The sequence below is a fragment of the Primulina eburnea genome, chromosome 3 (assembly GCF_022965805.1).
Source record: "Primulina eburnea isolate SZY01 chromosome 3, ASM2296580v1, whole genome shotgun sequence".
NCBI classification, from domain to species: Eukaryota; Viridiplantae; Streptophyta; class Magnoliopsida; order Lamiales; family Gesneriaceae; genus Primulina; species Primulina eburnea.
Genome location: NC_133103.1, coordinates 52,970,868 through 52,992,908, shown reverse-complemented (window position 1 = coordinate 52,992,908; position 22,041 = coordinate 52,970,868). Strand labels below are relative to the sequence as shown.

General features: G+C 36.1%; 2 protein-coding genes across 2 annotated transcripts; one reads left to right on the top strand and one right to left on the bottom strand.

Annotated features, from left to right (window-relative positions):
- Nucleotides 1-7,783: 7,783 nt before the first annotated feature.
- On the top strand, nucleotides 7,784-9,780 carry LOC140827933 (uncharacterized). Its single transcript, XM_073190891.1, has 5 exons — nucleotides 7,784-7,968; nucleotides 8,087-8,241; nucleotides 9,142-9,200; nucleotides 9,309-9,395; nucleotides 9,484-9,780. The coding sequence occupies exons 1-5, from the start codon at nucleotides 7,874-7,876 to the stop codon at nucleotides 9,523-9,525; spliced, it is 438 nt and encodes a 145-aa protein (XP_073046992.1). The 5' UTR covers nucleotides 7,784-7,873; the 3' UTR covers nucleotides 9,526-9,780.
- A 317-nt stretch (nucleotides 9,781-10,097) lies between these two features.
- On the bottom strand, nucleotides 10,098-20,832 carry LOC140827931 (protein ALWAYS EARLY 3-like). The gene is made up of 21 exons (XM_073190890.1): nucleotides 20,676-20,832; nucleotides 19,668-19,775; nucleotides 19,028-19,126; nucleotides 18,725-18,787; nucleotides 17,896-17,973; nucleotides 17,222-17,408; nucleotides 16,574-16,839; nucleotides 16,132-16,495; nucleotides 15,815-15,892; nucleotides 14,843-15,117; nucleotides 14,707-14,763; nucleotides 14,126-14,434; nucleotides 13,864-14,042; nucleotides 13,465-13,747; nucleotides 12,858-13,082; nucleotides 12,198-12,359; nucleotides 11,801-11,941; nucleotides 11,496-11,696; nucleotides 10,914-11,018; nucleotides 10,731-10,826; nucleotides 10,098-10,640 (listed from the first exon to the last, which is right to left on the bottom strand). Exons 2-21 carry the CDS (start codon nucleotides 19,770-19,772, stop codon nucleotides 10,464-10,466), a joined length of 3,450 nt encoding a protein of 1,149 aa, XP_073046991.1. The 5' UTR covers nucleotides 19,773-19,775; nucleotides 20,676-20,832; the 3' UTR covers nucleotides 10,098-10,463.
- Nucleotides 20,833-22,041: the final 1,209 nt, after the last annotated feature.

Genomic DNA, 22,041 nt, shown 5'->3' with positions numbered 1-22,041 from the left:
CTAGGACTCTCCCCCAAGCCTCCTCTCGCGCTGGGGAATTGACAGCAGCCAAGGGGGGGCTCGCTGCTGGGTGGCTCAGGTAGGTCCTATAGAGTCTCAGGGTCATGGGCAGGGGTCGGGCCAAGGGCTGGAGCGGCTGGGCTAGCGCTTGGCTCGAGCAAAGCATGGGATAGGGAAAGCAACTCGCGCGCAGGCTGTCTTCTGAATTCAGTGCATCGTGCGTGAGTTCCAGGGGCTTGGGCTGGTATGGGTATGGTCTGGGCATGGTCTAGGGTCGGTAAGGGTCGTGGGTGGTCAGTGGTTAGGCGGCTAGAGGAGTCCTAGGGTCACTAGGAATCTTGGGAGAGGAAGGGCACACGCACAGATTTTGTAGCTCGGTTCCAGGGTCTTTAGCGTGGGCCAGGGCCGGGTTCTATGGGCTGGGCTTGGTTAGGAAGGTGCCTAGATGGGTTTGCTAGGGTTTGGCTCCAGATGGCTCGGGCGTGGCTCGAGTAAATTGGGAGATGGCTAGGGTGGTTCGGTAAGAGGTCAATATTTCGAATTTAAGAACTAAAATTGAATCTAAGGGTCCACGGGTGTGGCTCATGACTTGGAAGGGTAGAATAAATAATAAAAATGTTATATTTAAAATTTGGGATCAAAATAATGAGTTTTGTATTTATTCGGAATTTAATCGCCGAACGAAACGCTAATTAACGAGTTAATTGAAACACCTAGTTTTAAGCTTTATAAAATTATGAAAAAATAGTTTTAAGCTTAAATAATTATTATAAGTCTAAGTTTTTAATTTGGGAATTTTATATTAAGGTTTGGTTTAATTCGGGATTAAAACGCATTAATACGTTATATCTAAAGATTAATTTAAAAGTCATCGAATTAAGCTAAATAAAAATATGATAAAATTCATGTAAGCTTAAATAATTATTGGGACATGTTAGAGTCAATGAAATCAAGAAAAAGTCGAAATCGTAAAATGTCGAGTCTAGGGGTAAAACGATCTTTTTACACCTAGAAATTAGTAAAGGTCATGACAGTGCCCGAAATGTTGTTTTTATCATATTATGATTATTTTTAAATCTTTATGAAATGTTTATGATTAAATTATGATTTTTAAATGTCTATTTGATATTTATGATTGAGGGAAGACATTTAAAATAAATGTTCCATGCTTGGTTTCAAAATGAAAATGTAAATATTATTCACGATTTTTATAAAGTGATGTAAATAAAAAACGTTGAAGGAAGTGAAGTGATGGTGACTAATTCGTTAATTTAAGAACTAAAATTGAATCTAAGGGTCCACGGGTGTGGCTCATGACTTGGAAGGGTAGAATAAATAATAAAAATGTTATGTTTAAAATTTGGGATCAAAATAATGAGTTTTGTATTTATTCGGAATTTAATCGCCGAACGAAACGCTAATTAACGAGTTAATTGAAACACCTAGTTTTAGGCTTTATAAAATTATGAAAAAAATAGTTTTAAGCTTAAATAATTATTATAAGTCTAAGTTTTTAATTTGGAAATTTTATATTAAGGCTTGGTTTAATTCGGGATTAAAACGCATTAATACGTTATATCTAAAGATTAATTTAAAAGTCATCGAATTAAGCTAAATAAAAATATGATAAAATTCATGTAAGCTTAAATAATTATTGGGACATGTTAGAGTCAATGAAATCAAGAAAAAGTCGAAATCGTAAAATGTCGAGTCTAGGGGTAAAACGGTCTTTTTACACCTAGAAATTAGTAAAGGTCATGACAGTGCCCGAAATGTTGTTTTTATCATATTATGATTATTTTTAAATCTTTATGAAATGTTCATGATTAAATTATGATTTTTAAATGTCTATTTGATATTTATGATTGAGGGAAGACATTTAAAATACATGTTGCATGCTTGGTTTCAAAATGAAAATGTAAATATTATTCACGATTTTTATAAAGTGATGTAAATAAAAAACGTTGAAGGAAGTGAAGTGATTGTGACTAATTCGTTAATGATGGCGGCGTCGTGAGGGTTATGGTCCCAATGGGAGCCCGACGATCGTGTTCCCATTGTTGCGAATATGAGGTTATGAGGTTTGAGGTAAGAATGGGAATGTCGTGAGGGGAGAAGGCCCCATAGGGAGCCCAATTATGGGAAAAGGCCCCAGAGGGAGCCCCGACGATCGTATTTCTATTCGATAATGATAGGCCAAGGCTCAGTTGACCGGTGAGAGTGTCGCTGATGTCCCCGCCGCCCAGTACTGTGGTTATATGTAGATGGATCCATCGTCATGTCATGTCAGGAAAGTCACAATTAACGATCTGAATTCAACAAAAGAAAAAGGAAAAGGAAAAATGTTTATGATCATGAAAAATGTTTTATGTCATGTCATGTTGAGGAAAAAGGGAAAAGGTTAAGGTTTATGAAATGCATCATGAAAATATTTATGAAAATGTTTATGTTTAAATTTATGCATCTTCATGAAAACGATATTTTAAGTACAAGTATTTTTCACCGTTATATGTTGACTGTATTACGTATTACTCGTTATAAAGATTATGATGTGTTGAGTCTTTAGACTCACTAGGTGTGATGGATGCAGGTTATCATGATAATGCTAATGGGGGTCTTGATGGTTGATCCGACTGGACTGAAGGTGCACATGACCCGAGGACCGACGTTAGTTTCCGCATATATGTTATGATTTATGTTAAAAGATTTTATGACTTTTATCATGATTATGAGTGGTTTTTGAGAGGTTATAGTATGTGCTATATTTTTCAAATGTTATTTTTAGATTTAGAAAAATGTTAGTTGGTTGTTTATTTTAACAGGATGTCAAAAATATTTTATGAAATTTTATGGTTCGGCCGAATGCTATGTGAGGTTTTAAAAAAAAAATTCTAGTACTTTTAAAGCAATAAAAAAGGACAGGACGTTTCATGGATGTTTCTTTCTTGAGAAGTGTAAAGGAAACGGCAGTAGTAATTCTCCCTCTGCCGTTGACAGATTTGGAGTAGGAAGATTCCAATGATACTCCAAAGTATTGGGAAGGACTGGTTCTGAATTTGTGTGCTCTGTATTATGGACAGGGGTAGATTGTGCCTTTGGAAAGAATGCTTGTGTCTCGAAGAAGGTAACATCCCGAGAGATAAAATATCGTTTTGTATCAACTGAATAACACCGATAACCTTTTTGGGTTGAAGAGTATCCTAGAAATATGCATTTATGAGATCGAGGATCTAATTTACTCCTATTTTGATCATGGATATGTACAAATGCAGTGCATCAAAAAACTCTAAGTTCTAAGGAAGATGACAGCCTATGTTCTGGATAGGATAGATGAAGGCGATCAAGAGGGGATTGAAACTCTAAGACACGGGAAGGTATTCTATTTATCAAATAACATGCTGTTAGAATGGCATCCCCCCAAAATATTTAGGGACATGTGATGTGAATAAGAGAGCACGTGCTACTTCCAATAAGTGACAATTTTTTCTTTCTGAAATTCCGTTCTGTTGAGGTGTATTAACACAAGAACTTTGGTGAATGAGACCATGCTCACTTAAAAATTGGTTAAGCACAGAGTTGAAAAATTAAGTTCCATTATCTGTACGCAATATATGAATAGTAGCATCAAATTGCGTTTTGATCATGGAATAAAAGTTTCGAAAGGTTTGTTCCACCTCCGATTTTTCCCTTAAAAGATACACCCAACAGACACGAGTATGATCATCAGTAAAAGTGATAAACCATCGCCGATTGGAAGTAGTAGGTACTCGAGAAGGTCCCCAAATATCACTATGAATTAGAGCAAACAGTTTAGATGATTTATATGAATGAGGAGGAAAAGGAACACGCATATGTTTTGCCAATTGACATATTTCACATTGAAACGAGTCATTATTTCGAAATAAATAACGAAATAATCGTCTTAAATACAAGAAATTTGGATGTCCTAATCTGGAATGCAACAATAATATGTATTGTTTGCGAGAAAGAGGAGAATTCCCAACTGCTGTTTGAACATGGTGACTCACGATAGATTCATCCCGAAAGTAGTAAAGACCTGAGTTTGCCTTAGCACTGCCAATTCTCTTCCCCGAGGTTAGGTCCTGAAAAATACAAGTAGATGATGTGAAATTAACCGTACAATTCAAATCTTTTGTAAGTTTGCTGATGGACAACAAATTGCAGGACAAATTAGGCACATACAAAACATCCTTTAGAACAATCGAATGATTGAGTAAGACAGTTCCTACACCATGCATAGGAGTATATGATCCATCGGCAATTTTAACCTTTTGGTGACTTGTACTGGGAATATATGATAAAAACAAACTCTTATTGGAAGACATATGGTCCGACGCCCCAGAATCTATGATCCAAGTCTCACCTTTTGTAGTTAGGTCACTGAGGGCTGTGAATTTGGTACCTTTCTCAGCCAAGTTGGAACATCCAGTAGCATCAGAGAAGAATTTACAGAGTTGCTCCATTTGCGTCTTCAAGAAGCCTGCTGTAGATTGATTTTCATCTACATCAGAGTTGGCTGAAGCTTGAAGTCCCCTTTTTTCTCGATTTTTGAATTTGTTTGGGACCCAATTCGCTGGTTTACCATGTATTTTCCAGCAAGTTTCCACAGTATGATATGGTTTTTCACAATGTTCACACCAAGGTTTGCCATTCTTCATATTAGGATCAACACGATTTTCTGAAGTGCGTGTGGCGAGGGCCGAATTTTTTGTGAAAGGTAATGTATGATGCATCACCCTTTTTCGGTTCTCCTCTTTACGAACCTCTGCGAAAACTCCATCGATTGATGGTAACGGCTTCATTCCCAAAATACGCCCATGAACCTCATCTAAACTTCGATCCAGCCCAGCGAGAAGGTCATAAACACGTTCATTTGCCACCATCTCGCGATACAAGGTCCCATCGGTTGGATCTTTCCATTCACAGACAGTGAATAGATCCATTTCATGCCACAATTTTTTGAGTGCGTTGAAGTATTGAGTGACAGAACCATCTCCTTGCTTCAAGTTTCGAATCTGATTACGTATTTCAAACACTTGAGAGGAGTCTTCAAGGTCAGAGTACGCCAAAGCAACAGCATCCCAAATATCCTTAGAAGTGGGATGGAAGAGGTATATTTCACTGATACTTTCCTCCATCGAATTGATAAGCCATGTCATCACCATCGAATTCTGAGTATCCCAATTTTGATAGGTGGGATCCGTGGCAGAAGGTGGTGAAATGGTTCCATCAAGATACTCAATTCTCCCTTTGCCTCGAATTACCAATTGAACGGAACGAGACCATTGAAGAAAGTTTTTTCCGTTTAGTTTGTGATTCGTAATTTGAAGAGGTGCAGATTCAAGGGTATGAGGGGAAGGAATTGTGTTCGATCCAAAGATCGTGGAAGAGCTTTCCGATCTGGATGCGTTATGGCTCCCAGGATATGCCATTTTAACCATCGGTAGAAGCCTTCAATTGTGCTCTGATACCATGAAGGTCGATGGAATAAAAAGCGAAAAACAGAGAGGCATAAAATGCCTTCAATATTTATTCAAGCTTCAAAGGCTGAATGAATCGAATTAAAAAATACAATCTCAAGGTTCTACTGAATATAAAGAAAATATTTCACCTAATGATAAGATACCAATCTAATTTAAATAACAAGATAAAAACAAACTTTTTATTTATCCTAACAACCTTATCAACCTAATAATCTTATCAATACTTATCAACAGTTTTTCAATAAAGGCTGTTTGATGTGAGTCGGTTACAGAATAGAACTCATCCTCCGCCTTCTAATTCACAGGCAGACTTGTAGCTCTATTGACCAACTCTCGATTCACCGTGATCAAGCCAAGAAATCCAGAAGAAAACACATGTAATCTATAGAGTCAGGGCTCAAGAGAACATGTTCTGATTTCTAGGGAATTTTTGAGGTATCATTGTTTGATAGGAGTGATTTCAAGTGGCTAGAACCAATATTGTATTCTGTTGATGTAAACTTGATCAATTGTTCAGTGAAATGGCCCTTTTTCCGTGGATGTAGATCAATATTGATCGAACCACGTAAACACCCCGTGTTTGCTTTAATTTCTGCATAATTCTGGACCATCTGCTGCTGTGTTCTTGGGAAATCAGTGTTCATTTTGATCACACTTTGTTAATTGTCAATTCCATTGTTCTTTACATAACACGATTTCAGAAAACTTTTGATAAATTCAAACGATGGGATAATTTGGTTTTCCAAGCTTCTAACAAGTAGCTTCCACCAGAAGTTATAATCGCAGCAGTGTCAGTACTAGATATGCCTAAAGAATGGAAAAATCGAGTCTTGGGCAAAAATTACTCTCAGGCTTCAACTTAAAGACTACGAGGAGATTTTCTAACGACACGGGATATCTGAGAATCACTAAAATTATTTTTCTTGAAAAATACAATGACTGAATTTGGGATTTCAGAGCTTCTGAATTTGAATTTCTTGCAAGCTATTACGGACCTTTATTGAGAGAACCCAAACTTCTTTATTAGATAATTTGTTTTAGATGAGTTTCCAGTTGCATTTCTTGATCTGGATTTCTAAATCTTGGATGATGATGATGATGATGGACGACAGGTGATGGATGAAACGAAGCAAACTTTGGGGAATTCGATATTTTCGACATTTCCCATTCTTTGGAATGTCATTTTCAATTTTTCTGTCAGACTGGATTAGATCAACAGTACACTCTAAGAAATCTTTCAAAATCTTCGTTGGAAGTAAGCAAGTCAGTCAGGAGCATCATTCCTAGCTCTGGTTATTTCTGATTGTTCTAAAGACATAGTTTGACAATGTTTCTTTGATCGGAGCAACAATAAACTAATACTTGTGATTTTCGCTAGTATAAAAGTTCTAATACATAATTATACCTTTTCGATTGACTTAGCTCATATTCTCTTCTAGACGTAAGTCCGCTCTTCTTCTTTAATGGAAGACTTGTAAAAATATGGGCTTAGGGACAAGCTCAACTTCTTCGATTAGGCTACCACTTTGGTTTAGCTGGGGATGGTATTCGCTGCGAAAAGCTCCTCACTACACAAGTCGCATCACAACATTCGTTCAGTCGGATCACCAAAGCAACAGACTCGAACTCGAGGTAAATTTATTATCGTCTATCGTATAGCATGATTCTTTCGCATTTGCTAGTAGAGTTTATTAGTTGCCTACTATTTTTGGACTATGAATAAAGAAGAGATGATATGCTCATTACATTCATAAAATAAGTTATGAGAATTTACAAAGTAATTGAGCGTATGAGCCAAATTAATCAAAAAATTCATGTTTGTAAAATATCCTAGTATATGAAAGAGTGAAAAAAACATTTTCGCCGTTGCGAAATAAGAAACCTTTGTATCTTAATGCGCATGCGTATTCTCTGATCCCGCACGGTGAGCGGACAAAGCGACTGGTCGGATTATTTTACATGATTTGTAAAATAATCGAATGAAGAAATACACATGAAAATATCATTTTTTAAATAAAAAAAATAGTTGATCAAAGTGTTTTTTTAAAAAAAAAAACTTCATGATGGCAGCATTCTAAACTGAGGATAAAAACGTGAAAGAAAAAAGAAAACGATTCTCTTGGATGAGGGGATTTAAGCAGCACGGACAACCCTACACCCGTTGAAGTAAAATTGATATTAATTAATTTTAGATAAGGAAAAATATATAAGAGGTCAAAGTGGAATTTCGAAAACCCAAGGACCTTTATGAATCAATAAGCAAAGCGCACACGGTAATACGCGTGTGTGTGTTTGTGTGTGCCTGCGCGTGTCTGCATCGAGAGAGAGAGAGAGAGAGAGAGAGAGAGAGAGAGAGAGAGATCTCGGAGATGGAGGACTTAACAGAAGAAGAGAAAAGGGCACTGAGAGGAAGCAAATTCGCTCCTCTTCCTTCTGCTCCGCCGTCGAACCGTAGCCACCCCAGGTTCATACGCCACATCTGTTTCTACGCATCTTCTTGACCCATTAGTAATTCGACTTTCATAAAATTTGGTGTTTGTCCGTTAATTCTTATATTTGTTTGTCCACAATTCTGTTGTTAGAGAGGCTCATCCTGGGGGGCCAATGAAGACAAACAAGGCAGCTGCTTTGGCTAAGTTTCTTGAAAGAAAACTTCAGGAACCAAATGGCTTGGCTTCAGTCAATCCCAAATTGGTTGAATTGGCGGTCAAAAATGCTAAACAAACTGTTCAATTAAGTATGTAATGTTTATATTCTTTAAATTAAAACCTTAAGTGCTTTTGCTTATCTAAAATTTGTATCTTTGTCTATGTTCTCTTTCCTTTTGGTGCTATATTTACCTTTTTTGAGAAAAATGGATTTGCTTCCGTTATGGGTTTGACTTTGTGGAGTGTTTTAAATGTATATTGTCTTTTTTGGAATGTCTATGTGTATTGTGATTTGTGAGGAGAAGGAATATTGGTATGGGAAATACTCGTGTCAGCTAAATTTCAATTATTGATGAGAGCACCCTGTGTTCACGTGTTCATCACCTTATTCGATCCATCTTGCTCTTTGGAGTACATTTTCTATCTGCTTCGCTTGCACCTGTGTCTGATATTTTACATTTATCATTTTCATTCTTGTTTTATACCTCGCTCAGTCCTTTGCTTACCAGATGATGTGCTAAAACCTGTGAAAGCTTATCCACAACATATGTAAATACTTGTGGAGCAGTAGTTAATGGGGGATAATATTGACTATTTGTATGATGTCATGATGTAAAGAACGCTAGCAGAAGGCAGCTGTAAAAGTGAACAGAAAATTACTATCCTTGATGAATGCCATATAGTTATAATTGATTGTAATTCCTCCTTTTGAGATTTGAACATCTCTTTTTGTTCTCTGGAGTCGTATTTGGAACAGTGTCCTATTCATACCATATATTTTCTTTTAGAGAATACCCTCTTTCTTCCCGAATTACACAACACAATATTTAAAAGATTCTTGGGAACTATTTTAGTGTAAATATGATGAAAAGTGAGCTTTGCTGCTGTTGTAACCTTTTAGCAACCATGATAACTAAAGATAAAGGGAGTGTATGACTACATGATATTAACCAGCTAACTCTTGTTCTTCTACCTTGTGATTGTTTTAGGTGGAGCATTCACTTCAGGAAGAATTATTCATCACGTCAATACTTTTGAAGATATTAAGGTGTGGTGAATCTACTGTCTTAATTCTAGGAGTTTCGTTTCAATATGACCTTTCTGTATCTCTATAACAGATTGTTAGTGTCCACTACTATTGATCGCAATTTGACAGGACTCAAATACTGAAGAGAAAATTGATGATGGGAAAACCTTTTTATCAAAGAAACTCAAGCAGAAGAAGAAAAAGAAAAAGAAAAAGGTTACTTCTTGTTGGCTTTCATTTGGGATAGCTGATATTATTTGTAGTCTTTTCTTTTGCTTGGTGTGAAATGTCCTTTCTTTTGCAGAAGTTGGAGGAATATAATTGTAGTACATCAAAAGTACTTTAAAAGAAGGTGAAATTATGATATCCTTCGCATTTGGGATCAGCAATTTCTCAGAGATTCTTTAGATGTTGAAACTGTGATCCTCTTATGTAATTAGGTTTGTCAACTAGCTTTCCATTCTTTGGCTTCTAAGAACTAGAATTGGGTGGTATAGTTTGTCGTGTTGTATCCTTCTAATCCTGAACTAAGTGAGCGTGGAAACAGAACGATCCAATGCGGGCTCACTGCCACTTTTCTTTTCTGGTTTTACCAATTTCATGAAGTTGTTTTTGGAATTAAACACTTGGATCATTATATTAGAACTCAAAAGATGTATAGATCATTCAGAGGGCTATTCAAAATCAAATTGTAATTAGTTAAATCTAAATTTAGAAATATAATTGAATATATCTCGTTTCATATTCTTACTTAGGCATTGATTTTCACAAGTAGAAATTTAAGAGAGTTTTTTTAACATCAATGAGTTTTTTAAAATCCTTAATACTGGAAATATTTTGATTTCTTTCTTTCAAATATTAGATTATTATCCCGTATCAAGGAATCCGTTTTCTACTAGGACGGTAAAAGGGCACATATGAAGCACAAGAAATTATTCATTCGAAGAAAGATTATACCAAATGGGGTGTATTATGAATGTACAAGTCGTAATACCATCCCCATCTCTATATAAGTCGAAGACTAAACGCAAAGAGTACGTGACGCTAGCACAATGTCTACTTAATGTTACATTCTAGACTATTGTAGCAGAATCAGAAACTGATTTATTGATACCATAAAAAGTTCATATTCATACAAACGATAAGATGTCTACAAGCATCAATCCTTTAATACAGCCAGAGGCGCTAAAAACAGCAGATACAATTCAGAACCAAAATTAGATCGACTAAATTATCTACAAGGCAGATTCACCAGATACCATAAATGACACAAATTTGATATCACTAGGATTGTGTCACAGTTGGCATTAGTGCCAATATTTGGTTCTTGATGATACCCATGCACTTCTGTATTTCATCATAGATTGGGAGATTTTGCAAACTGCAGGGCCGTAAGATCGTGACAGCAGAATCTAGTATTTTCGCTACATCTTCTGGAGGGGACTGTCTTTCGGTACACTTCTGCAATAATAATAAATAATAGCTACTATCAGCACGTATGGAGAGAGGTTTTCATTTCACCAGATGAAAATGGGTCGCTATGTATTTCACCTGTATCATAAGTAAAGTAGCTATGCATCGAGTGATCAATTCCGAAGGAATTTGTGCCTCAATATCGGAAGAATTTACCAGTTTTGAATCAGGTGTCTGCGCCAAGTATGAAATTCAAGAATTCAATAGATCCTTCACTAGATGGAGAAACAGAACAAATATGTAATATGGAGAGGACCTTACCGAGGAAATGCAGGATTCATCGGATGGAAGATGGTCGTTTACATAATCAATAGCTTCCTCGATTTTCTCGAAGGAGTCTTCTTTAACTTGCAGGGATGACAGCGCCTAAAAAGTATGAGCAGACATTAAATAGATTCCAGTAGAAAACGAATGTTACTGATATGATACAGATAAAAATAGATCCCTTATTCATCACCGTCATTGTCATTGTCATTGTCATGCTCATAACGGGAAAAAAGATAAGTATATAATAAATAAACTACCACAGAACTACTAACCCGGTTGTCAAGATGAATCACTAGTCTAAACTGCGAAATCTTTCAATGAATGATTAAACACCCATTTCGAGCAGACAAATATGATTCGACACTAAGAAGGTAAATACTTCTACTTCTGCCAAGTTAATGAGATAGATAACACTAGAGCCATCTGAGGAAAACTAATTTTGGACTCTCACAATGTGATGAATACAAATTTGAAGTAAAAATGTTGTTGGACCAAAAAAAAGAGTTGTGTGGTGGTGTCTCAAGGTGAAATGCTTCTAAAAATCACATTACTCAAAGTACATATGTATTTGGACACCTGCATAGCTGCATCTACCAAAATACGAGCTTTGGTCTTGGAGCTATCAATGATTTCATTCACTTGCGATCCAGCTCCGTGATGTTGGCATGCAGAACGGTCGACAGAATCACCCAAGCAGGGGACAGGCTTTGTAAATTTAAGCGGACTACTTCCTTGATATGTGTTGCGTAATCTCAAGCGATGTAAAGCTGAAGAAACCTGCCGAATAAAATATGTGGTTGAACAATAGTTTGAATGCACTGAGCTCACAAATTAAAGCAAAAGACAAACTTTTTTTCAGCTGAAGGGAGACAACAATGTACCTGTTCATTGGCTTCATTCAACTGCACAAGCACTGCAGCATATTGCTTTTGGAACGACTCTGAGTCCTTCAAAGAGACATCATCTTTTTGATGTTTTAACACATCATCGTTCATGTTCCTTAACTCAAGAACTGTTCCTTCCTACATGTCATGGCTAAAAGGATGACTCAACATGCACAACAATTATGGGTAAGCTACAAGGCCCAATTGATTCCATTGAAGTTCTAATGAATAAATTAAATATTCAAACCCATTCAACGCACAAAGACAAGCAGTAGGTTACACCAATAAATTAGCAAACTATGGTGGTAAACTTCTTCTCTTGAACATTTTAAGGAAAAAGTGTTGATGAGCGGAAAACAACATTTACGACAGATTAGCAGTTGGTAATATTGACCTTCTTATCAAGAGCACGAGTCAATTCAGCAAGAGCTTCAATGTCAGCTTCCTTTGCCTGGTTCGGAGCAACTGCATTAAGCTGATATTGAGCTGTCTGTTGGTAAGAGGCAGTTTCACCAGGTCCCATCTTTGACTGCGCATTAGCCTTTGCAGAAGCTACCTGGAAAATATAAATTTCATTTCAGACGTTTAGGCTTGTAATGAGATGACTATCTGTGGCAATAGTAAAAACGTAAACAGTTTGGAAGATTGCATAGCTGACAACATACTTCACACTGAGGATAGAAAGCTTATACATGAGCCAAAATGCTAATACAGAGATAATTACTTCAGAAATTGACATGCACTCGAAATGAACAGTTCACCAATAATCCATTTCATATACGTTTTTCTTCCAGAAAATTGTGTCTTTTATTCATAGTAATTACTAATTAGACCGTATGAAAACATAAATAAAATTCAACACCATATGGTGAGCCATACTTGGGATACTCCAATTATATATAGTTCATAATCATGCTTTTTGTCAAGGTTTCAATCAATCCAGGTACTAATAAGTGAACGAGTTAATGCTGAATCGAACTTACAGGTGAATAAGTTAATGTTGAATCGAACTTATGATCAAATAATTTATTTGAATAGTTGGAGAGATTCATGCCTTAGTCGGCTTCAGTGAATTGGAAAGATCAGTAAATGGAGACAATTGAGAGAGACCATCACTGCTTTCAAGAATGTCACTGGAAGAAAGCTTCATGTATTCTTTTGATCGCCCATTTATTTGTAATTCATTGAAATTTTCAAGAAACTTATCAGCAGCAACTGTATGTCGCCCAAGCATAGCAGGCATATTCTCAAAAGGATATAAAGGCATGCAGTCAATATCCTGCCAAAACAAAAAGATGGACATAAGATAAAGGATATAAGAATTTGAAGATCACTCCTTTTGAAATTCTGCTTGATTTTAATTTTTTAACATTTTCATATGCATACATGAGAAGCATGCCAAAATGACAATTTATTATTTGCAAACTAGAGAGAGTAATAGTACAACAAATAACAAGGAATTTCACTAGCAATTATTACTTCACAAAGAAGATGTCATGGTAATTTCTACAAGAAGCACTGTCATAACGACTGCTTACAAGGCCAACATCATCACTTCAAGACCTCTAATGAATTGATATGAATTTACTTGTGACATTGCAACTTCCTGGTTAGACTTAGACATAAAATGAAATCAGTGCCACACAAGAAAAGCGGGTTACCGCGACGAATTCAACCCCCAGATCATGACGGTCAAATTGAACCCGGCACCTACAGTGATCGACAGTTAGCACACTTCCGTCGTGAATTTCCCTTGTTTTTGGATGGATAGCTATAACACGCTGCCCTACTGACAAAGGCCTTGCAAGATCTGTCGGCAGTCCTTCCCTGACACCTTCACGAAGTTCAGTGTAGTGTTTTCTTACAGAATCCCTGTATTGATTAAGCTTCTCCTTCTCTTCCTCCAGAAACTGCTCTGAAAATCGCCGTGGTCTACCAAGAGAACTGTATTAACATAGCAGTCGATATTTATCCAATGTTAACATGCTTGCTGTACATAAAGGTCCAAACACCAGATAATCAAAAAGATAAATTTACACGACCAAATACCAAAACATTACCTTCTAATGACGCCCCATTCTGCACGAGTTAATCTTGGAACATGACCCAATCCAACGTGATACAAATATTCAACAAACTCCCTTTTCGCAAACCAAGGAGAATCAATGGCACTGTAAAGCCATTCACATGTACACCATCTCCTTAGACGTGAATTCACCAAGCAATTAGATAGTTTTCCCTGTATTACGTCAGAAAATTCATGGGTAAAGTATAGTCACAGCTATCTACTTTCCATCTGTAATATACTGGAAAATACCAAACCTTAAGATTTGCTTTGTCGTGAAGTGAAGCCAAATACGTATTACTGTGATCACTTTGAATTTTATCACAAAATTTCAGATCTTTTTGAGCCTGTGGTTTTTTGAGGTTCATCTTACGCCTGCTCCTAACTTTTGTGGCCAAGTTAACCTGGTTAGCAAGAGGATCATGTATGGCTGATTGAGCTGAATCACTCCCTTCTTTTCGTAGAACAGCACCAGAAGAATTTTCAGATATTTTCATCAAGTTCGGTGAACTGCTATGTGAAGTTTTCTTACTCTTACTCGCTGACTTCTTCCCCGCATCTTGAGCCTAAACAAAAAGAAGATACCATTTGAGATCAATAAAGTATTAATGGGACAAGTCATAAGGAAGAGTTCAAACCAATGCTACAAATCGTTGCAGCATCCATGATAAAAAAAAATAGTTCTGACCAATAATAGAAGTTGTAGCAGCATACAGAACACCAAAAACCACTAAAAAAAACAATAAAAGGAAGTTAAAAGCCCTATCGCTTCTTAAAAGAAGATGAATGCTAAGTAACATTACATAAAGAACGAAATCATAAAGCAAAAGTCAAGTACCTCGATTCCTGACGATTCACTCAGATGCATATCAGAATAAGCATCATTTTTTTCAATCTGAAAATGAACTTATATAAACCAACTGTACCAGAATCTAATTTACAGCTTAAGAACCGTAAAATTGAGTCTATCTAACCTTAGATGTCTGCATCCTTTGTTTTTTTCTGACACTTTTGGTGACAAGCCGACTAATATCTTGATCTTCTTCAGGAACAGAACTCTCATTATAAACTGAGACTTTTCCAGATTTTGTTGTTTTACTAGAAGCGACTCCAAGACTTGGTTTATACCCTTTCATCCGAACACCAGAGGATCTACGTTTCTCTTTTTGCTGGTTTGCCGGCCGAGCTTCTAACAAACCAGATTCATCAAAATGATCACCATCTTCATCTTTAAATGGCATGATTGACTCTGATGGAAAATTTTGAACTAATTATGGCAGGTAAAGAGGCAATTCAGCATGATAGTGTAGATGACTTGGAATTCATCTAATACATTTACTAAGAGAGATCAAATTCGCATACTGAATACTAAATCTTATGGGAAAATCTTGATTCTGTACAATGTTCCCAAAAAAGAATCAGAAAAATCCACACGTTATTTAAGTTTCACCTCTTTTTTCTTTTTCATTATTTTGTCCCTAATCCAGAGCCAATTAGAATTGGCCCATTATGAGAAATACTTTACCAGATCCTACATTCTTCATTCAAATAGTCAGAACCGGGACCTTGCTTAACAACAATCGAACCCCTTATCATTTGAACAAATAGATCGTTTTCACCACTTTATAACATGTTTAACATGTGGATAAAGAAATAAAATATTAAAGCCACTGGACACCGTATAAAAGCATATTCTTCTTTAAAAATAAGGTACGCAACAACACTGAGTTACCTGCTCCTCTCGAGTATGGAATAATGGTTGTATGTGTTATAACAGTATCAATACATGGATAAACCACAAAGTAAGAACTCTTTATTAATGACCCAAAGGATTATACAATTTAAAATAAGGCACTAGAAAGCAACCAACTGAACTGAGTTACAGAAAGCCAATCCCATTCCCCTCGTTATTATTTTTAACAGGAAAATGATTATAGATTCCTCACCATCTTCGTTTGCTGTTGGCATCATCAGCGACAAATCAGCCAGAGCTTTCAGAGCATCAAAGGCAGCACCTTCATTCTCTGCACAGGTTAGATATATCTTAGGTCTGTAAACGTAAAGGGCTGGTGCAAAATAAAATGATTAAAAGCTCAGAGGAAATCTAAACAAAAATAAAACAATATAACTACATCATAAAGCAAGTCTGATCTAGAATCTTGATGTCTTTGAAGCATCTAAGTCTGCAAATTCCTCATTCATATGACATAGGCATATTACGTATATTTATAACATTTCAAAATGTTCATAAAAGGTTAAGTACCTCTTTTGAAAAGAACCTTTTTACTCTTTTTCCTCTGACTCGGAACAGAGGACCTTAAGATCTTACCATCGGTAACCTCTACATCAAACTTTCCTTTCATTTCACCTAATCTTAAACCTTCCTCTGTTCCACTGCATTCTTCCTTGATGTCCTCCAAGTTATTCTCATTATTGCCATCAGCTTCAAACTTTTTCCCTACAAGATTTCTCTCCTGCTGTCTTGCAGTATTAATACTTCCAGTTTCCATCATAGAATGTTTATGCTTAAACAGCTCTCCAGTGTCACCTTCTGTGCTTCCTTCTAAATCTTCTTCATCCATATCCTCACCCCAAATCTTGGCATCAGGCATTTCTGCTACAGAATGCTGTAACCAACAGTAGGTCTTTAAACTGAATGAAATAATTATTCCTTCAGTGCATAAGGTCAAACTATTACGGATTACCTTTCTCTGAGCACTCCTAATAGGTGATGACATAACACTCTCAGTTCTTCTACTTGGTGTTCGAGAAACCTGGGGAGAACCACCTCTGTGTGATGCCTCTGCCAGAGCTATGGCTATTTCATGAGCAACTTCATCATCATCAGCATTAGCTTTTATTTTCAAGCCTTGCCTGGTTGGAGAAAGGTACTTTTCCCCAATGTCATTTTCACATGAAAATGAAACAGGGAACCTAGGTGTCCTTTTTCCAACAGGACGAGGTCGAGTTCCTGAAATAAACCCAATGGTTACTTCATTAGAATACCATATCCTTGTTATAGCTTGAAATACCACAGAAAGAAAGGAAATATGTGAGCTCTTCTTTATTAAATTTAAAGGAGAAAAAAGGCAATTGAAGGAAGAACAATTAAGCTCTATTTCAAATGTAATAACATGGGCCAGCAGAACATCTCAAATTATTTAAAAATTTGCAGGAATTCTTATGCTTATATGTACAAATCAATGGTCCATACTAGCATGCAACTGCATCAGTAAGATTAAACTCAAAATCCTACAAATATTTATTTTATGTGTGCCTTCTCTCATGCCTTGGTGGTTGAACTATAGAAGAGAAAAACAATGCCAACTGTATATTTATCTCTGTATTCATACCTCCAGTTCGTTTTTTCTTCAACAATGACAAGCAACCATAATTCGATGCAACATTCTGAGAATGAGAAACAAATTTCTCATCGATTACTTTAGGCATAGTTGGCTGGACTTTTCCACGAGCACGCTTCTGAGTCTTTCGAGATGATCCTGCTCCATCATTGCTTTCTTGTTCACTGTCACTTCCAGCCTGTCAAACAAAGGTTTACAAAACCAGTTATGAGCGGTACTTAGCATATCTAGAAAGCAATTGAATTAACTTGATTATAATTCACTCATGTAACACATTTTTCCCACACACATAATTCTTAAACTATGAGCAGAATACGCTGATAAAGATCAATCAAGAGCACGCAATCTTATAAGAGTTTGATGTCACACAGCACATGAGGATGCATATACGATAAATTTCACCACCAATCATCATAATCTCATAAAATATTTCCTGGTTTTGTAGTAATCGTTCATGTAAAGTATCAGTTTCACTTTAAAAGAGAAGGATAGAAAAGTATACACACAAAAGACAAATCGGACATGCATTATTTCTGCACAATATTTCATCACTATTTCTCTTATGAAACCTGCAACACTTCAAAGCAAAAATTTGAAAGCTGAGACTTTGGCTATAGTGATCAGTCACCATGACAATAAGTTTGCTCGTTGAAAAAAAGTCTCACCAAATTGCTGTAGTGATCAGTCATCATGGCAATAAGCCCAGCTTTAGAAGCAGTTCCCTCAGGAAGTGACAGATAAGCCTGAAATTTGAGAGCTAAAAATATGTGACAGCCATTCCAGAAGAATGGATACGTGTACTCCCATTTGTGATTTTTTATGAAAAGGAAATTCAACACCTTAAACCTTATGGCAAGTATTTGTTTAATATGCATATGATGTGAATGAAGTGAAATACATTTGAACTACGAACCCCTACTTAAAAAAATGTAAGGACCATCAGCTATCATACCAGGAATGTTAATCTCCATAAACATGTGTTGCTCTGCCTCATCAGAGAAGAGAATTAACAAGAAATTTTCTAGTTCACCCCATCAGTTTTTGGTCTCTGATCACTATTGTACAACATCATCTTGTCTTTCCCATTCACTACTCTACAAACTATCACACTTTAAATTACGTCAAAAAGATGGCAGTGCTTTAATTTTTGTAATCAAGATTTCACATCAATGCAAAATCAGAAATGTTCTCACATAAAACTCTTTTTCTGTCTAAAAAAAATCTTCAAGTTCTTTTAGCTAGCATGCATTTTAAAAGCTAATATTTTTCAGAAAAATATTAGCTTTTTTCTCATAGTTGGTGTGGGAATGTGCTTTCGAGGCCCAAAATGTTCTTTAAATAGGAAAAACAAGAGTCTTCAATATATGAATAGTGAGGCCGTGAGAATTTTGAGAGATGACAACAGGCTGGAAGCAGGATATTTGGAGAAAGTTGTGAGATAACAAAATTGCCGCAATTTTTACCGGGAAAAATATTGTGTTATCACAAAATTACCCTATTCATAGTATAAAGAGCCTCCACCATTTCAAAAGATCTGTTTCGCACAGCAGCGGACACCTATAACCACACAAAACAGAAAAACAAGCTGTCAGCAATGAACAGATTAGTGCCCAAAAAAGTATGCCATGCACTAATTAAGCCACAAGAAGGATCATGCCAGCACGGCTTTGCTCATGATTTTGTAGTAACTCAGAAATCAATTATGGAACTTATTAATAAATATGATCTCATTTTTAATAAAGGCATTTTGAGGTAACAAATTAATGGCAATAAGGCAAAAGTATATGAGAAATAGACCTTTTTCCAATCTTTTCCATACTTGCGATAAGCTTCATAAAAGCGGATGAGCTCTTCTTGGCTCCATTGAGACCCAAGCATGCCAGACAGCTTCCTTTTCTGCAGATGATGCAAAACGGGAAGAGTCTGATGATTTATACATTCATAAGCAAAGCCACATTTGTTATCAATAGTAGGAAAAAAAACACAATTTATTAGATATCTAAATGCTGCATTAAATCTAACTCAACTGAAATTACAAACTACAGGGGAAAAAATAAGACATGACAACAGAAAGTTATGCAAGGAGCCAAGTGGAATTTGTTGTAAGAAATAATGCTGCCATTATCCTTGATATCTCAACTCAACCGTCTCAGAAATTTTTGCATTTCAACAACAATTCATTTCACTTCTCAGCTTTACAAGCTAAACAGAGAATATTATTGCAGTGTACTATGAAGCACATTTTATGTGGTGAAAAAGAGATATCATCACCAGCATTTTATTAACCAGGCAGAAGCAATGATCAATAGCATTTGGTTTTAACGCACCTAGGTCGGAGCAACCAAAAAATAGAAACATGGAAAACTTGTTGGCATTGGAAAGAAATGAGAACTCCAACAGTTCAATAGAAAACATATAAACTACACTATAATCTCACCCGATTATTGCTTCTTCTAGAACTATCTCCATCCTTGCTAGGTGATATATCATTAATATAAGAATAGCTTTTATTCACGCTTCTTGATTTTCTTGGTGGACCCATTATCTGCTAATAAACATAGAAAGTGGGTGAGTAAAAAAGAACAATGGATATAACATACAAATAATCATGGACTGCAGAAAAACTTATTCATTTGACACAGCTACAAATAATATAAAAGAAGAGAAGCATCCTTTTTCTACACCAGACAGAGCTTTGAGGCCACGCCATTTGAGTAATTACCCAAAATGGGCAAGTATAAAGGTGCCAACCATTAGAAACAAAGCATTTCTTTTACCCACTTGATGGCATAAAGAAAACCAAAAAAAACAATTACACAACCCATTCCCCATCTCGAATATATCTGAAACATGATAAACAAAATGTGCACTGAGCAAACAAAAGAAATAAGATCGCGGACAAAAAAAAAATAATTTACACACATAGACACAATAAAAGAAACACATACCAATAACTAGCCCAAAAAAGATAAGAAAATGATTTTGAGCTAAAACCGCCAAACGATAATACTGAAATTTTGAAAAAGAAGAAAGAAAATTAGAAGCTGACCCAATCACATCCAACGCCAATAACTATCCGCACGAACACAAAGCCAAAATCCCGCCACTAAAAACTTCTCAAACTCGGAATTGAACACGATTCGAAGCTAGCGCTCGCAAATTTATAGGACAGTTCATACACACACAAAATTCCAAAACAGAAATCACGCAGAACTAACCAAATTCACTCAGACGCGCAGCAATTTAAATTTGAAAACAGAGAAAAAAACAAGAATATCAAAGTCCTGAACCAAAAGCCTTCGATCGAAGGAAACCTTTCAAAAACCAAGAAAACAAACATGAAGCAAACGATTAAAAAGCACAACTTCGTAAAAACTCGAATTCACAAGCTTAAAAACAAAAATAAAATCAAAGATCAGCAAAAGCACCTCATTTTCACATTTACCTTTCATGCGAATTCAACTGAAAACACTCGTAAGACCTTGCCAGCACAGATTTAATGAACCCGGAGACGATGAACAGATGAGATTGCGAATTTAGAGAGAGAGAGCGGAGTGTCTTAGAGAGAGAGGGATCGAGGCGTAAAGAATGTAATTTTAAGTTTTGAGGGTAACAACCGCGAAACTCTTTGTATTTGTAAAAGTGATGTCATATCGTCGCGTTTCGAAGGGCAAATTAATTACTCTGTAGGCCCTAATGTTGGATACATTTCTACTTTCAACCCTACAATCTTATATTGTTCTATTTTCAGTTCAATGTGTTTTATGTTATTTAATTTTTGATCCATTGTAGATCCCCTTTTGCTCACTTAGAAAATAACAAATTCAAGAACATGTGTATATATCAACATAGGAGGAGGTCTCTTGTAAGACGGATTCACGAGTTTTTATCTGTGAGACGGTCTCACGAATCTTAATCTGTGAGACGGATCAACCTTACCGATATTCAAAATAAAAAGTAATATATTTTCATGGATGACCCAAATAAGATATCAAACTCACAAAATACGACCCGTGAGACCGTCTCACACAAGTTTTTGTCATATTAACATAGACTATAAATTCTTATTAGTAAAATTAAATTCTTTGTTAATGTCATATGATGTCATTCTTTTGACCAGTGATATAGTTCCCAAGTGAGAGATAGTCAATGACTCCGGTGGGACAAAATGATGCCGAGTTTTTCATTTTTCATATTATGTTTCGTGTGCATGCTTACAACTGATTTATTGTGATTCCCTTCCTTTTACTTTGACAAGTGTTTTAACTACCATTCCTTGATTTTTTTATGCTCCTATGGCATGCGATAGAACTGTATTTCATGGATTCTCTTTGATCAAGATGATTGTCATAATTGATTAATAACAGAACCTCTGTTCAAATCTGTTGGTTAAGTGTTTCTCTATTTTATATGAAAGTCATTATAGTCTTATTCATACCATCGTTTTATACATGATATCAAACTGTCTGAACTGAATATGCATGTATGTAGTACTACATGCAAACGAGAGTATGTAAATTTGGTGCTGACCACCCAAAGCACATAATTGAATTCTCCCCCGCAGTGACCCTGAATTTTTATGGATTCCCTTTGCGAGAGGTCAGGTACTTGAAAACCTATTATTCTTGTTCTTTTTCACCCCCTGATCTATTATCATCGCATTCAGCTATTCATCAAGTCTATATTGCGGGGTGAAAAAGGAATGTGCATATTATATTAAAACGGGGCAATGCAAGTTCGCATTACTTAAAAATTCATCGGTTACCTGGCCCTGGTTCCTTTGGTTGATCCACCAGGTTTGCCTGGAACCA